At 37.6% G+C, this 13,947-nt stretch overlaps 1 protein-coding gene across 2 annotated transcripts in view; it reads left to right on the top strand.

Moving 5' to 3' along the window:
* The first annotated feature begins 1,522 nt into the window (after positions 1–1,522).
* Positions 1,523–13,947, top strand: part of PTPRC (protein tyrosine phosphatase receptor type C) — a 61,631-nt gene continuing 49,206 nt past the window's right edge. Inside the window, exons 1-2 of one of the 2 annotated variants that reach the window (XM_062613443.1) lie at positions 1,523–1,655; positions 1,741–1,858. In XM_062613443.1, coding sequence (XP_062469427.1) covers positions 1,792–1,858 — 67 coding nt within the window. In that variant the 5' untranslated portion in view covers positions 1,523–1,655; positions 1,741–1,791. The remainder of the gene's footprint in view (positions 1,656–1,740; positions 1,859–13,947) is intronic. The other variant, XM_062613444.1, reaches the window with a different exon arrangement.

Raw genomic sequence — 13,947 nt, forward strand, 5'->3', positions numbered from 1 at the left:
CTACGATCTAATGCAAATGCTAGCAAAGTACACTGATTCCCTTTCATTCTATGCTTTTTGCTTAAATCTGAACTTTCTTTTGTGTAAATTTCAGCTTTGTGTATGTAGTTGATAATTACTTGCTTGCAAAGGGTCATTATTGAGGGAGGAATCTTGAGAAAGTTTGGTTTCTGAAACATATGTATGTCCTCCTCCTTCTTAGACCAGGTCTGCAGCAGTTTTGAGGACTGGGTAGGATCAGGTGGAAATGGCTCCTGATTCTTGTTAGAGCTTGGTTCTTGTTGAGAGCCTTTAAGTCAAATTCTCCACAGGATAAGTGTTGCAGTCTATTCATCAGATGGCACACTTCAGCCTTTCTGTTATCCTGGTTTTGTGTAGGATAACAGGGACTAAGATGTCAGTGCTGCAGAAAATGTATGGCTACAGTCCAAATTCAATTTGTGACAACTCCAGGATGATGAAATTATTGTATATGAAAGTTGGGGTCTCTGGAGTGTCAGAGTGGTATCTCTATGTCAGTTTTGTTTTGAACAAATTTACAACATAATTATGATTACAGCTATTTTGCATAGATACATACTGCTTAGAAAGGTAAGCTAAGATTTTGGCCTGAGTTGTAAGGCTTGACTCAAAGTTGGATGTGTAGAAAGCTGGTTTTAATCTTATGAGATTGATTCTCTTATGTCATCTGTGAATTGTTATGTGAATTTGTGCAATATTTTTCTATGTGATGCTTAGGAATTCTTCCTCTTAGGAAGGACTTATGATATGAAGAATAAGTACAAATATATTCTCTTCCCCTTTATTTGTCTTGTGGCAGGATTCTACTTGTTCTTTTAAAACCTTCGAAACCTTCAATATGAGAGGCAATCCAAATGTTTATTCCATTTGTAATACACTGTACAACAGACATGCATCATCAAGTTGTTGAGTATTATCTCAGGTCATGCAGTGAGAGAAAATGTCTTTGGTGTACCTTTCATTGACTCCAGAAAAGGGACCACAATCTTCTGGCACTATCATGGTAAAGAATTGCACTGAGCTATCTAATTAGGAACTGAACATTACAGAAAACGGGACTAAACTGCCTCTATCCGTTTGTTGTATTACTCTTATACCTAGGATTGCATGCATCCTTGCAGAAAGATTCAGAAATAAATCCCATGTTTAGAGGGTTTTCATTGAATCAGCAGTCACTTCACTCGATGATGCATCTTTTTATGAAGGCCTTGTTTCTAGTATAAGGGTTTTGTTGACTGAAGGTTTGAGTTTCTCTTTCTCTCAACCGAAATCTTAAGAAGCATCCATAACATAGAACGTTAGTTAGCTTCCAAAACATAGGTGCTCAGTGAACATGTTTAATAAAAAAGTGAATACAAAGAATGGTTTTGTTTAATCCAGATCTTTGCCAAATCTTGTTTAGCTGCTCAGTAGAAAGAAATAGCTGAAAAAACCCTGTTTTGTTTGAATTAAGGAAGCTGAGCATTACTGCAGCAACTTGAGAAAAACCCTCTTGACTTCCTGGAACTAAAAGAATTTTTTTTTTTGAAGAAGTAATTGTCTCTGACATCACTAAACTGCATAGTGAGTTTGTGAGTGGTTAGTTCGGGGTAACAGAGGAAGCAACTCCTTCACAGATAAGCAGGCAGTGCAATGTAGGTGCCTAGTTATTCTCCTTTTTGGTTTAAGTTTTGCAGAGAAATTGTTTTGCAGACAGATAACACTTATTTTGCTTTCCAGAGAAACACACATGCTGTTTCATAAGGATACGCCTGATTTCCAGGAATAACCATGTTTTTGTGGCTTAAACTCTTAGCATTTGGTCTTGCATTTCTGAGACAGGATGCTTTTGTCAAAGGTAGGTAGAAATTAATATTTCTTTCTCACCTTTTGATCTCTGAATGTCCTCTGTAGAGGTAAAACAAATGAAAGCTTTGCAAAGTGGAGAAATAACAATTTTTTTCAGAAACTAGAATGCAATTGTATGCAATGGTGTCAGAACTCAGAAGATTGACGCATAATGTACAAGGCTAAAATGTCTTCCGCAAGGTCATACACGAGAGCTATACGAACCATTTAGAAAGAAAAAAGATTTGTAGTTGTATTTGAAAAAGAATACATATAGATCACTTATGAACCTGTTCAATACAGTCTTTATGTTTGGTTTGAGCTCACGATGCAGTACTTTGTTTTCAGTGTTTAAATCCTTAAGAAGAAAATCTTCCCTTCCATTTTAGCCACTCCCTGATCTCAGAATCTGGTTACAGTTCCTCAAATTTTGATATTTACTGCAGTGGGGTTAGTAAGAAAAATCTAAATATTGTAGGTTAATCTCTATAATTGTTTTTTTAATTATTTTTTCAAAATTAATTATTTTATTTTATAAAAAACACTTCTTAAAGAGCCTTCAAAGTTTTTAATTGTCTGCTCAATTACCTCACTGCAGGTGAGTTTGTCACTCTTAATTTTCTGAGAGAAAGAGCTCAAGAGGTTGATCTTGCAAAACATGTTAGGTGTAACAGATAATGTGAGTAACAAGAAAAGCAATTAATTTTGAGGTAACACTTTATATAAAGACAAAAATGGATCTATGTTTAAGAAAATCTTTTTTTAGAACATGCAGCATTCTATGTATATGTACCTTCCATCGGTTTTGATAGTGAATGTAATTTGGGATAGTTGAGGCAGACACAAAAGCTTTTCTCTAAAGTAATATTCACCCTAAAAAGTGGCTTGAAACATATATTCTGAAATGGCAGCAGATTATATGCAGGGCTGAAACCTTTTTTTACATAAATTGAATTTATGAGTGCTTCTATCATCATGTCACTATAGTAACTCCAGGTTTATACTGATGTAAGCAAGAAAATGATCTGTCTTTAGTTGATAACCAGCTAAGAAGAACATTTGAAGCACAAGCATTAGTTCTTTTGTCCTTAAAGTCTCTGAAGAGAGGCAGCACTGAATAAATCTGATTGGTAGCTGTTGGATACTGTAAGAAAACAAGTGAATGCTGTACTGTAGAGGAAAAGAACAAAATCTCTTGCTTTTCCTGTCCCCATTTTTTTTTTAATTTTTTTCTTTCTTTTTTTAATCTGCCGTCCTACTTTCCATTTTGTCAGTCTTTCTGAGACTTCCCACTGCTCCCTTTTCTCCAGAAAGGGCAGGTTACTGTCTGCTCTCTCAGCCATCTCCACAGTCAGTTGATGTGTTAGCTAACAGAAAGGGCCGAAAGACAGAGGGGTAGCAGTATTTTATTTCAAGTGATAGTTATTTTCTCTGTCCACACACAGTGGTTTAGCTTTAGCCAGTTCCTCTCTATATGCTTTTACTAAACTGAAGAGCCTCAAAGAAACAACATTTTAACTCTTGTCTAGTATGGTTAAAGCAATAAACTGCCTCACACTGTAGAATCAAGTACTCAATTTCACAGCCTTGTTTTCACCATGTAGTTGGCACAGACATTGTTTCTCCTGTCAGGGTGCCAGAACCTTTATATTTCATCTTTACAGTGTAGATTACTCTGCCTCATAGCTATAGGTTACTTGTCTTCTAGGGAGGGGTTTGTTAATTGTGGAGCAGCATTTGGAAAAGGTGCTGTGGTTTTATGGCAAGAACAATTTTCAGGTGCTCGTTAGTAAGTGTTGGGTAAGCTTTGGGACTTTAATTATTACTGTTATTATTATTCTTCAACAGGCTATTGTACCTAACGATTTTGAGGACCTAGCAGGAGAAAATTTAAGAGTGTCTGGCATCTACCACATGCACAGACATCGTATAAAACATCTCTGATTTCCTGTAATCACCAAACCACTTTTCACAGCATCAAACTAAATTTAAGCAACAACAGAAAAGTTAGGAATATCTAGAGCCTGCACAAAGGCCTGGTCACTACGTAAATCCCCCAAGTAAAAGGCATGTGTCCAGCTGATTATCCTGGTAAGAAATACACAAGTAATATTTTTTGTGGATGTACCTATACATACCTATATATGGTACCAGTAAATACGAAATTTGGAGTTCAGTCTGTCCTTCTAAATATTTGCATTGTTGAGGCATCCCATTAAATTCATCAGTGTTTTGTGTACTGTTTGTTAAGTCTTTCATCTCTACGTACATGGAATAGCTAGCTTTAATAAATCTTCAGTTGTCAAATGTGCACTTCTTAAAATCTTTAGTGTAAGATTGATAACAGAAGGCTTTCTAATATCTGAGCCGATCTCTCAATTAAAAAGCTTATCCCGACATGCGTGATACAATACATCTATGCCTGTCTATAAAAACAATCCAACAAACCCCCAAACAACCCAAATGAAAAAAAACCACCTCTAAAGAACCCAATTAAAAAAAACCCAACCCAACACCAAAGAAAACCAACCCAACACCCTGCCTACCCCCCAGAAAAAAAACCAACAACACCTGAACTCATTAAAACCTTCTTGCCTCCATTTAAGAAAAAAGAAAGAGTAATGCTTGCAGGACAAACACTATTTTTTTCCATTAGATCATTAATTCATCTTCCTCCCCCACTCTCCACAGAAATAGCAATTTGACAGCTTTCAAAAGTTTTCACCCACTTCTGAGCCACTTCCTTTATTTCAGGAAACTAAATAATTGTTTGATAGTTCTGGGTGTGGCTTTTTTTATTTTCCAAGTTAAAAGTACCAAGCTTCAGCAGGCACACTGTGCTGGTTTTGGCTGGGGCAGTGTGAGGCAAATAAGCTCCATAGCAAGCACAGGAGCCTGTCCAATAATACCTAAACAGCAATAACAGCTATGAATTTGATCCAGCATATTCCAATCAAATCTATTATTACCTCAAACCCTTTGAACCCCATGTTGGGTGCCAAAAAAGGACTGTTGTGTTTTAACCTCACTGGCAACTAAGGACCACACAGCCGCTCACTCACTCACTCCCTCCACAGTGGGATGGGGAGAGGATCAGAAGAATAAAAATGAGAAAACACATTGGTTGAGATAAAGACAGTTTAGTTAGCGAAGCACAACCAAAACAAGACATTCACTCACTACTTCCCATTGGCAGGCAGGTGTTCATCTGTCTCTGGGAGAACAGGGCTCCATCATGTTTTACTTGGGAAGAGAAAATACCATAACTCCAAATGCTCCCTCCCCTTCCTCCTTTCCCCAGCTACATATGCTGAGCATGATTCTGTGTTATCAACACTATTTTCAGTGAAATCCAAAACTTAGCTCCATACCAGCTACTGTGAAGAAAATTAATGTTGTCGCAGCCAAAACTAGCACTAGGGGAATTGATCTGGCAGGAGGATAGGTATTAAGGTAGATGAAAGTGAAGTGAAGGCTTAAGAGCACTGCCTCTGATTTCTTCTTATGATGGCCACACTGCAGGTTCTGATTACAACTGTCATTTTTATTTTCTTTTTTTTTAGTGCATTTGAGGCTTTCTGAAAAAAATACCTCAGAATCCTGCACTCAGGGACTTCTTAATAATTTGAAACAAATTGCCCGCTTTTCACATCTTGCACATTACCAATACTTTATTCAAAATCAACTGAGAGAATCTGTGTATGCGCAGAGGTGCAGGCAGTCCTGCTCATTTCCTGGGCTGGCCAGATGCAAGTCACTTCTAAGGTGGAAGCCATTTAGTTTCGTTATGAAGTTGTGCCTAAGCCACCAGCAAGACACACATTAATCAGAGCACAGCAGCACACTCGCATAGCTACATGGTTTCTGGACTAGAATTAGCTACTGATTTAAACTGAACATAATCTTGTTTACCTGTTCACCTAGACCTGCACAGACATTGCAAGCAGGTAGCTGGATTGGTGATGTGGTATGCAGGTTATAACTGCAGATAAGGCAAGAGATGTTGATTCTGTCTGATGAGTCTTTTTTACATAGTATGGAAGAGATATTTGCTAGTCATTCTGTATTCACTCACATCAGTATATTGACAGACTTAAAGCTCCAAAACTGCCATGCAGAGACAAGTACTAAAGAAAGTCCAGCTCTCAGTGGCATGGTATGTTGGAACCGCTTCCTTTAGTTTCAGTTTTAATTTGGTAAATTTACATTTATATATTTAGGTACTGAAGAAGAAATTGACAGTGAGTGGATTAGAAACATTGCATATATAATGAGATAAGGCAGAAGGAAATGGGGGGAAGGAAACAGGATGAAGCGACTTCAAAATGTTCCCAGTATTAGGAATCAAGCTCTCTTTTTCTGACTCCAGTGACCTATCTGCAGAGCTGCCCACCTCCCTGGGAGTGTGTATGCATTAAACAAGTAGGCAGTCTCCAGACTGAAATTGTGAATGTATTGTATATAGCGCATAAAAAATATCCTGCTTTCTTTTGCTGTGCAGCTATGTTGTGGTATATACTGTACCATGCTGGGAGTAAGGAAAGGAGAGCAGCAGGCCATGAAAATGTTCTGTCCTCTGTTTACATTCCTGATCTAGTTTTAAGAGTTAATATTCATAAGCATACATCTCACCGACCATGAAGGCAGGGCAACTTAGCCCACAATGAAGTGTCTGCTGTTGTGACTTGACTTCTCTTCATACTCATTTAACTACCTTGCTCAGAGTTTAGCTTGATTGTCTCTGCATTGCCCTGTGTTTTGTAGCACAGACTTGCCCTGAGTCTTGCCCTTCTGTCATTCCCCTTCTGTATGGCTGTTCCTCTGGTGCTGCCAGCCCTGAGGTGAGTACCACAGGGGAACCGCAGCGCAGGGGTGGCTGCAGAGATGGCACCCGAGACAGCAGAGGAGTGAGAAGCATCACAGGAAAGTGCCACGTGCTGGGCAAGGCCTGCTAGCATGAATTCAGCTTTTCATGGCTGTGAGTGAACTCCTTTCAAACCCTAGCAACAACATGTGTTACAGGAATGTAACAGCTTAGATAGGGCTAGAATGGATGTCTGTGACCTGCCTGGGACAGATATGCCCTTTGAGCTGGCTCCTAGGGCTCTGACTGCCAGCACTCTCTGGGAGGCAGTGATTGTACCAGACCTTTGCTGCTTTCTGCATTTTGTGGGGATGTCCAGTGTTCACATTTAATCATCTTTGATTGTATATAACTAGAAATGAAGCAGTTGTTTGTTTCAGGCGAGCTATGAAGTGCAGAACAGCCAATACATTTTGGGGGGAATAACTTGCTCTCTTCAAAGCTCAGGTTAGGCTCTGAAGCACTTCTGTGCAAAAGATGGTAATAAGTTTTAAAGTGGTAAAAGTCTGACTTCCTCCTGTAAATATCAAGATTAAAATAACATTCAGTTGTGGTAGCTGGTTTTTTCCCCTGCAACTTTATTCAGATTTTTGTGCTGTGATTCTCTCAGACTATTGTACTGTGTCTCCCGATGCATTTCCAGGCTATACATACTCTTGTAAACAGATCTTGTTCTACTGGTGTTTCAGTAACTGTTACTGCACTTTTTCTATTTCCAGGCTGCTTTCCCTTCCAAGTAAAGCAGTTTGGGGGCTATAGTGCCAGGGTTTTAGAAACTAGCTGTGAGCATTTCAGTGCCAGCTTATATTATCCATAGTGTTGTATAGCTAACAGAATCCACTTCTTTTCTTTTATACCACTATGTTGCAGTACTTTTCTTCCAGTTATTCCCTCTGTGCCAGTGCCTTCTCGGCTAGCCTGCAAGCTTATCTTTCTATTCTCTGATTTCAAAGACTTCTCTTACAATCTGTCTATTCTTCATTCATAATCCCACTGCCCTGCACAGAGCTCTAGAGGTATCTTTTGTTGTGTGTGAATGACATTTTTTGTTGTTGCAAAAATGTGGACTCCGTGGAGCAATATTTTTAATTTCCTTTTGAAATACATTCTTTTCCTGACAAAGAGAGAAATAATCAAACTAGCTGTCTAATAGAAAAATGAAGCCATACAATGAAGCTTTCTGTATATCATATAAGGAAATAGTAGTTCATTAAATGAAGCATCTATGTCCTATATGAACTGAAAGATTTTACACTTGGGGAAATACAGTACAATACAGAGCCTCATCTGAGATGGTACAAAAATATATGGCTAGTAAAGCCTTTCCAGGTTATCATATATATTGCAGAAGCTGTGACTAGAATATTTAAGATGGTATTAGTCTCTGAACTGTTTCTGGATGCTTGTGAGTTAAGACATGTAAGTGGAAAAAAGCATAAGATAAATGCAGAGCATAGTCAAGCTTCTAGAATAAGATCTAAGACACAGATGTCAGCTGCAGTCTAGCCTGTCTCAGAAACCCATGGTGTGACGTGTTAAGTCATTTTCATTTCTCCAGACCTAGTTTCATCATTTGTTAAGTTGAAGGTGGTAATGCTTACCTTGTTCCAAAATGTAGAATCATAATTCTTTAAATATTCTGAGGGATGCTTGTCTTTTGCAACCTGTAAACTGCTACAAGTTAATCTGAAGGAACTGGTTGTGCATTAAAGTGTATAGTGTAAATAGTGTAGCTGAGCAAAGAAAATAAAAACTATGAAACAAGTGACTTAAATTTCTACCTTGTTCTCAGTGCTAAAGCACAGGTGTTGTCAATGGGGAGCTGATACTTTAGTGCTAAGTAGGAACAACCCATACTGTGCTTAACTTCAGCAAATCTGAAATTTTATAAAACAGGATCATGTCAAATGTAGTCTCCATTTAAACCAACGTAGCATGAAATAACTGAAGTTGGTTGAGTCCTTGTGAGACACGAGAACAGGACTGCCAGCTTTTGGCTTCCACTGTATGTGGATGAGATGAGAAGGTGTGCTTAATGGAATATAGCTGCGAAAAGCTTCATGTTACAAAGCACACTTATATTTACACCCTCCACACTTGAGGGTGTAAATATAATAGTGAGCCTGTATGGTAAATTGGGTAGTTTAGGTACCTTAGTGATAGCATTTATAAACATTGACCAACAGTTCTGGAGAAATATGGGCCAAGATGACTCTGTCAGCATATGATTTAAAATTATGTACTGCCATAAGTGAAGGAAAGATGATCAATGTTGCTACTGCAGCAATTTATTTAATCTTGAGATAGACTTGCACTGTCTATAATGAATGCAGTATCACATAAATCTTCACCTTAAAGATATCTTTTGGTTTTTATGAGTTTTGGATAGAGTGTGAAGGATTTCTTTATTCATATCACTCTTTCTTGGAAAAAAATAAATTATAATGAAGCATATATATTTAAAATTATGTATATTTTTTTATTTGGTCCCTGATGACAGTGAGAGACTATTGCGCTAAGTCTCTTGAAAGCGATATATAAGTTGCCTCATCCCCAAATAATATGTGTGAATGTGCATGCCTTTGCCATGCATCTGTGTATGAGTGGAAGTTTAACCTTTATGATACCTGAGACTGCCCAATAAGTGCACAAAAAGACTTGGCCTTGTTTGCAGTTTCATTAATGCTTCTGTACTCAACTGTGTTGTCTCAACAGAACTGAAAGACTTTTCTACATCCTCCACACACCTGCAGTCTAATTTGTTAGTCTGAAGTATGAAATGTGGTTGGGGTTTGAGGGGAAGATGTGAAACAGTGGTAAGAAATATGCTTTACTATAACTTAGCAGCACTTCTGATTTTGCTGTCCTAGTCTGTTAAGAAAATGACTTACAAACAAATGTTTCTGAGAGCCACCCAGTGCATCTTCTTACTCTTAAGAAACGTCAGGAATAATAACATCTTAACGCAGTGTCAATTTACAACAGTTTAGAAGGTTTATAGTGGAATGGTGCTGAATGCAAGGGAGGCATTTCAAAGAGATGAATGTGAGATCTGTAAAGAGTTATTTATCCTTGATATTAATGGATCAAGGTTTTGTGATACTTCAAGGTTTCATGATACTTCAAGTTTTCATAATACTTACAGGTGAAACTTTCATAAAATCCAGTGATGTTTGGCCTCCTGAATTTAGTACTTTATACTTTTCTGAAGATTGGCCAGTTTGGCCATGAGGGTTTTTAAGTGAGAGAATAGATAAGTTTCTATATGTAGTAAGATTTATAGAGGCATACTGTTTATGGAAATCTTGCCTACATATGCCTTTTGAATCAACACAGGATGTATTAAGTTCTCTAGAAATCACAGAATAGTTCAGGAGAAAAGATTCCACAAAAATTCTGAGATTTGAGGATTAGATTATTCCAAAACCTAATAAAAATGCTTTTTTTTTTTTTTTTAATTCTGTGATTAATCCTAGGTTAAAGGGTCTTTTTTTTTGTTTTCTCACCACCCTGAATAAACGGGAAAGTGTATGACGCAGTAGCTGGTTTAAGGTTATGTGTCACTGTTGGGGAGAGAGCCATTCGCAGTGTGGAAGTGATTCTGCTCCAGAGATGTCAGCAAGTGTGTTGTCATTGCAGGAGCATGCCTTAAATGGCAAGGGAAGGATTGTTTGCAAACCACAGCTTCTAAAAAACCTCTCTTAATTGAGCAATGAGGACATTTTAATAACGCAGAGCATGTCAGATGTGGCATTTTCGGCTGCTCTCTCGGCAGTTTATGCTCTCTGTTTCTCTTTGCAACAGATTTGCTGATCACCCAAGTCTCACCTCAGTGGTGACGTCAGTGGAAAGTCTGAAAAGGCTTTCAAGTGTCTTACAAGATTTATTTTATCTTTGTGGTCTTTTTAGAGTGTTTTGAATTTTCTTTGGCTTTATATTAGAACAGGAAAATAAAGTCCACTTTTATTATTTTTTTACATATTGGAGATATTCAGACTCAAAGTTCTGTTTCCCTGTGAGCTGCCCTGAGAAAGCTGTTTGGAGGAGACATCCCTAGATTTGCCTGTAAGCTCCAAATCATTTGAGAACTGTTTTTTCATAGAAGGAAATGATCAGATTTTCAGAAGGCCTTCCTGTGCTCATCACTGAGGAGGGTGCAGCTGCTGAAATTTTTTATGAAGTTATGAATACTAAAGGCTTGGAAAGTCAGGCAGAAGCTGTGTGTAGGTATTTCTTAAAAAGGAATGGTATAGAGGCAAGAGGAAGGACACATAAGGGAAAAAGTAGCAGTAGCTTATGTGCCCAGCCAAAGAGATTGTATAATCTCCTGTGCTATTTATTTACTTTTCTGAGAAAGGGACGTGCAACATCTCATTCAAAGCAGCATAAAACTGAATAAATTATTTCCTGGATCCAAAATGAACTCTCCTACATTGGTCCATGTATTGCAGGTCTCGCATTGCACCGTTATAACTTCTTTATGTGACAACAACTAATGCGCATATTTTTGGAAGACAGCTCTTAAAACTGTAACTGCTGCAGGTAAAAACTTAGAGTAGTCCAAAGCTCCTCTCTCAATATAAAGAAACAATAAAAGATCAGGTCACGTACAAAAGTACTATATTTGTTTGCAATTATTATTTTCTCCAGCTGTTTAATCCTTTCATTAACATATTACATTCTCTCAGCAGTGAGTGAAATACCATAAACAAACAACAGAATGTGCAGATAATGTGTTACAAACACACACACACACATTCACTCTTGTATGGGAGAGCACATAATCTCACCCCTCTGATTTTTAAGTATTGTAGCAGATAGTCTGTCCACAGGAGATGAGCTAACTTGAACAACATCTGTATATGAAAGAGAGGGACCACATTCTCTTCAGAGAATTTTTATGTTGCTTTCAGCATGCTCATATCTAAGTGCTCATAAGTAGTAATAACAACAATAAATTGATTTTGACCTGTAGTTGACCTAACAGATTTATTTAGACTGAGGGAAAATTTCTCTTGAAAAAAAGCAAGGAGAAAGAAATATGGAACTTATCTTCAGGGTTGCATAGGATGACATCATGTTTCCTGAATATCAGATGAACTGTTTAGACACAAACTGTGGGAATTGTTTGCAATTAATTCAAGTGTGACCTGGATCCATGTTACAGTATAGAATATTTTTTGAAATATTTATTGAACTCTACAGATTTATTTTTTTCTTTTTAATTGGTTGTGATTAATTTGCTGGGTTGTGGTTCAGGGTTGTAAGAACTTGGTTTCTAGATGGCTGCAGGTTTGACTGAAAGGATTTTGTTGTGAAATGCTAAGGGTTTGGAATAGCTGTGTTTGTTATTACAGTAGTTGATGATAAGGTACGTCTGTGAGTAGAGTCTTGAATGAAGCTGATGTATTGTGTAATAACTATTTAAGGATGTTTTTCTATATCTGTTCTTAATAATAACTTGTCTTTTTGTAAAATCTGAGCTCTGTCTGTTATGTCAGCTTGTCATTGTGGCAGTGAGCAACCACAGGTAACAGGAAACAGGTACAGAACCCCACATCCTTTTTAAAAAATCACTGAAGATCTTTTTTGTAGTCTTTGAAAAGCACTGCAATTCTTGATAGAATGATAAGTCTTCTAATTTACGGTTGTTGTCAGATCTTTATGGTGTTAGTGGATGCAGTTGGCATCTTTAGTGAAATTTTCTAGTAGTTATAAGAGTTAACATTCAGAAAGAAATGTTGATCAGATATGGAGCCAAATGGGGGAAGACCAGTGCTGTGGGACAGGGAGTCAGGATGTGATGGTACACCTATTGCTACCCCAGAACATCAGATGAAGGACAGTGAAACTGGTTTAAGAGAAAATGGATTTAAAAGGATGAAAACCTAATATCTCCAGCATTTCTTCAGTGGTAGCGTGAAGAAAGCCCTTCTTATTTTTTATTTTTTCAAACTAGCATTTGGTGCCTTGTGCTCTCTAATTGACCTCATACTTTTTGACAGCAGACAGAAAGAGTGCAGAGCCTAGCTCACTACTGACTGGTTTGCTGTTTGGTCCCTTGTCTCCTGTAACCAACTCCAAAGCCAGGGAAGAGCTGGAATGAAGGCCCACCGTGGAAGAAGCTGTGGAATAGGATAAGATTGTAATTCTTATAGTCATGGAAATAATGTCCTTCACTTTCTTAGTGATTATATCTGACTTATTTTGAGGGAGAAGCATTAACACTCTTGCACTGATTCATCAAGATAGGTAGCATCTTTGTCTCTAGATGAGTGTGGAAAATTACCTGACCTTTGAAGGATATTTTGATAAAAGCAGATACATGGGCCCAGGCTGAGTTTCCAGGAAGTGTAGGCCGAATACTTTCATTCTTCCATTTATAACAAAGACTAAAGGCAATTCTTAAAGGGGAGGGGAGAAATTCTGTCTCAAAGAAGTGGCTGAGAATGTCTCCCTTCTCTGGGGAGTAAGCATATTATGAAGTAATATCTAGTTAAGAAAATATATAATTTTTCCAGTCAGGAAGGCATCTCATTTATGTCTTAGAACGGCACTATTGAAATGATTGTAGTGTCCCTTCAGAAAATTCTTACCTGTAGCAGCTTTCAAACTATGCTGTTTTGCCTGAGAAAATATGAGTTTTGCCTGAGAAAATACATCTTGGTGAAACAAAGAAATGTAATTTCCTTAAAACAACCATGGAACGTTTTTCGTTCATGGAACATTACCTTGCAAAATATTTGTGTCATTACAGGGAAAAGTATGTATTTGTGCAAATCAGACCGTGTGATTATTTAGTAAGTGCTGTTAAACACTAGTGCTTAAAGGAAATGCAAAAGAAAAGAGCCTTGGGACACATGTTCATCATAGCAAATTGTCACCTTATACAGCTAATAGAAAATATTTCTGCTTCGTAAATGGAGTTCAATGCACTTTCATAAATATCTTGTTGTAAGAGAGCTCAAAACACTTTAGTAAAGAAAAGTCGTTATTCCCAGGGTAAATGGAAACAGATCCAGAGAGCTGATTTCTAAAAGAAAAGTTGTTAGGCATGAAAAATACTGTGGAACTTTTGCAAAGTAAAAAGGAAAAAAAAAAAAGAGGAGAAATGAAGACGGAGCATTTTTGAATTCAAACTTTTAAGTTGGTTTGTTGTGACTTATTTCATAAAGGAAGTAATAATTTGTAGCAAGCTCAAGCCGAAAGTCAATACTGAGCAATGCAACATGAGG

This window comes from Pezoporus occidentalis, unplaced genomic scaffold (genome assembly GCF_034315485.1).
Source record: "Pezoporus occidentalis ecotype Australia unplaced genomic scaffold, CSIRO_AGI_Poc_V1 ctg167, whole genome shotgun sequence".
NCBI lineage: Eukaryota > Metazoa > Chordata > Aves > Psittaciformes > Psittacidae > Pezoporus > Pezoporus occidentalis.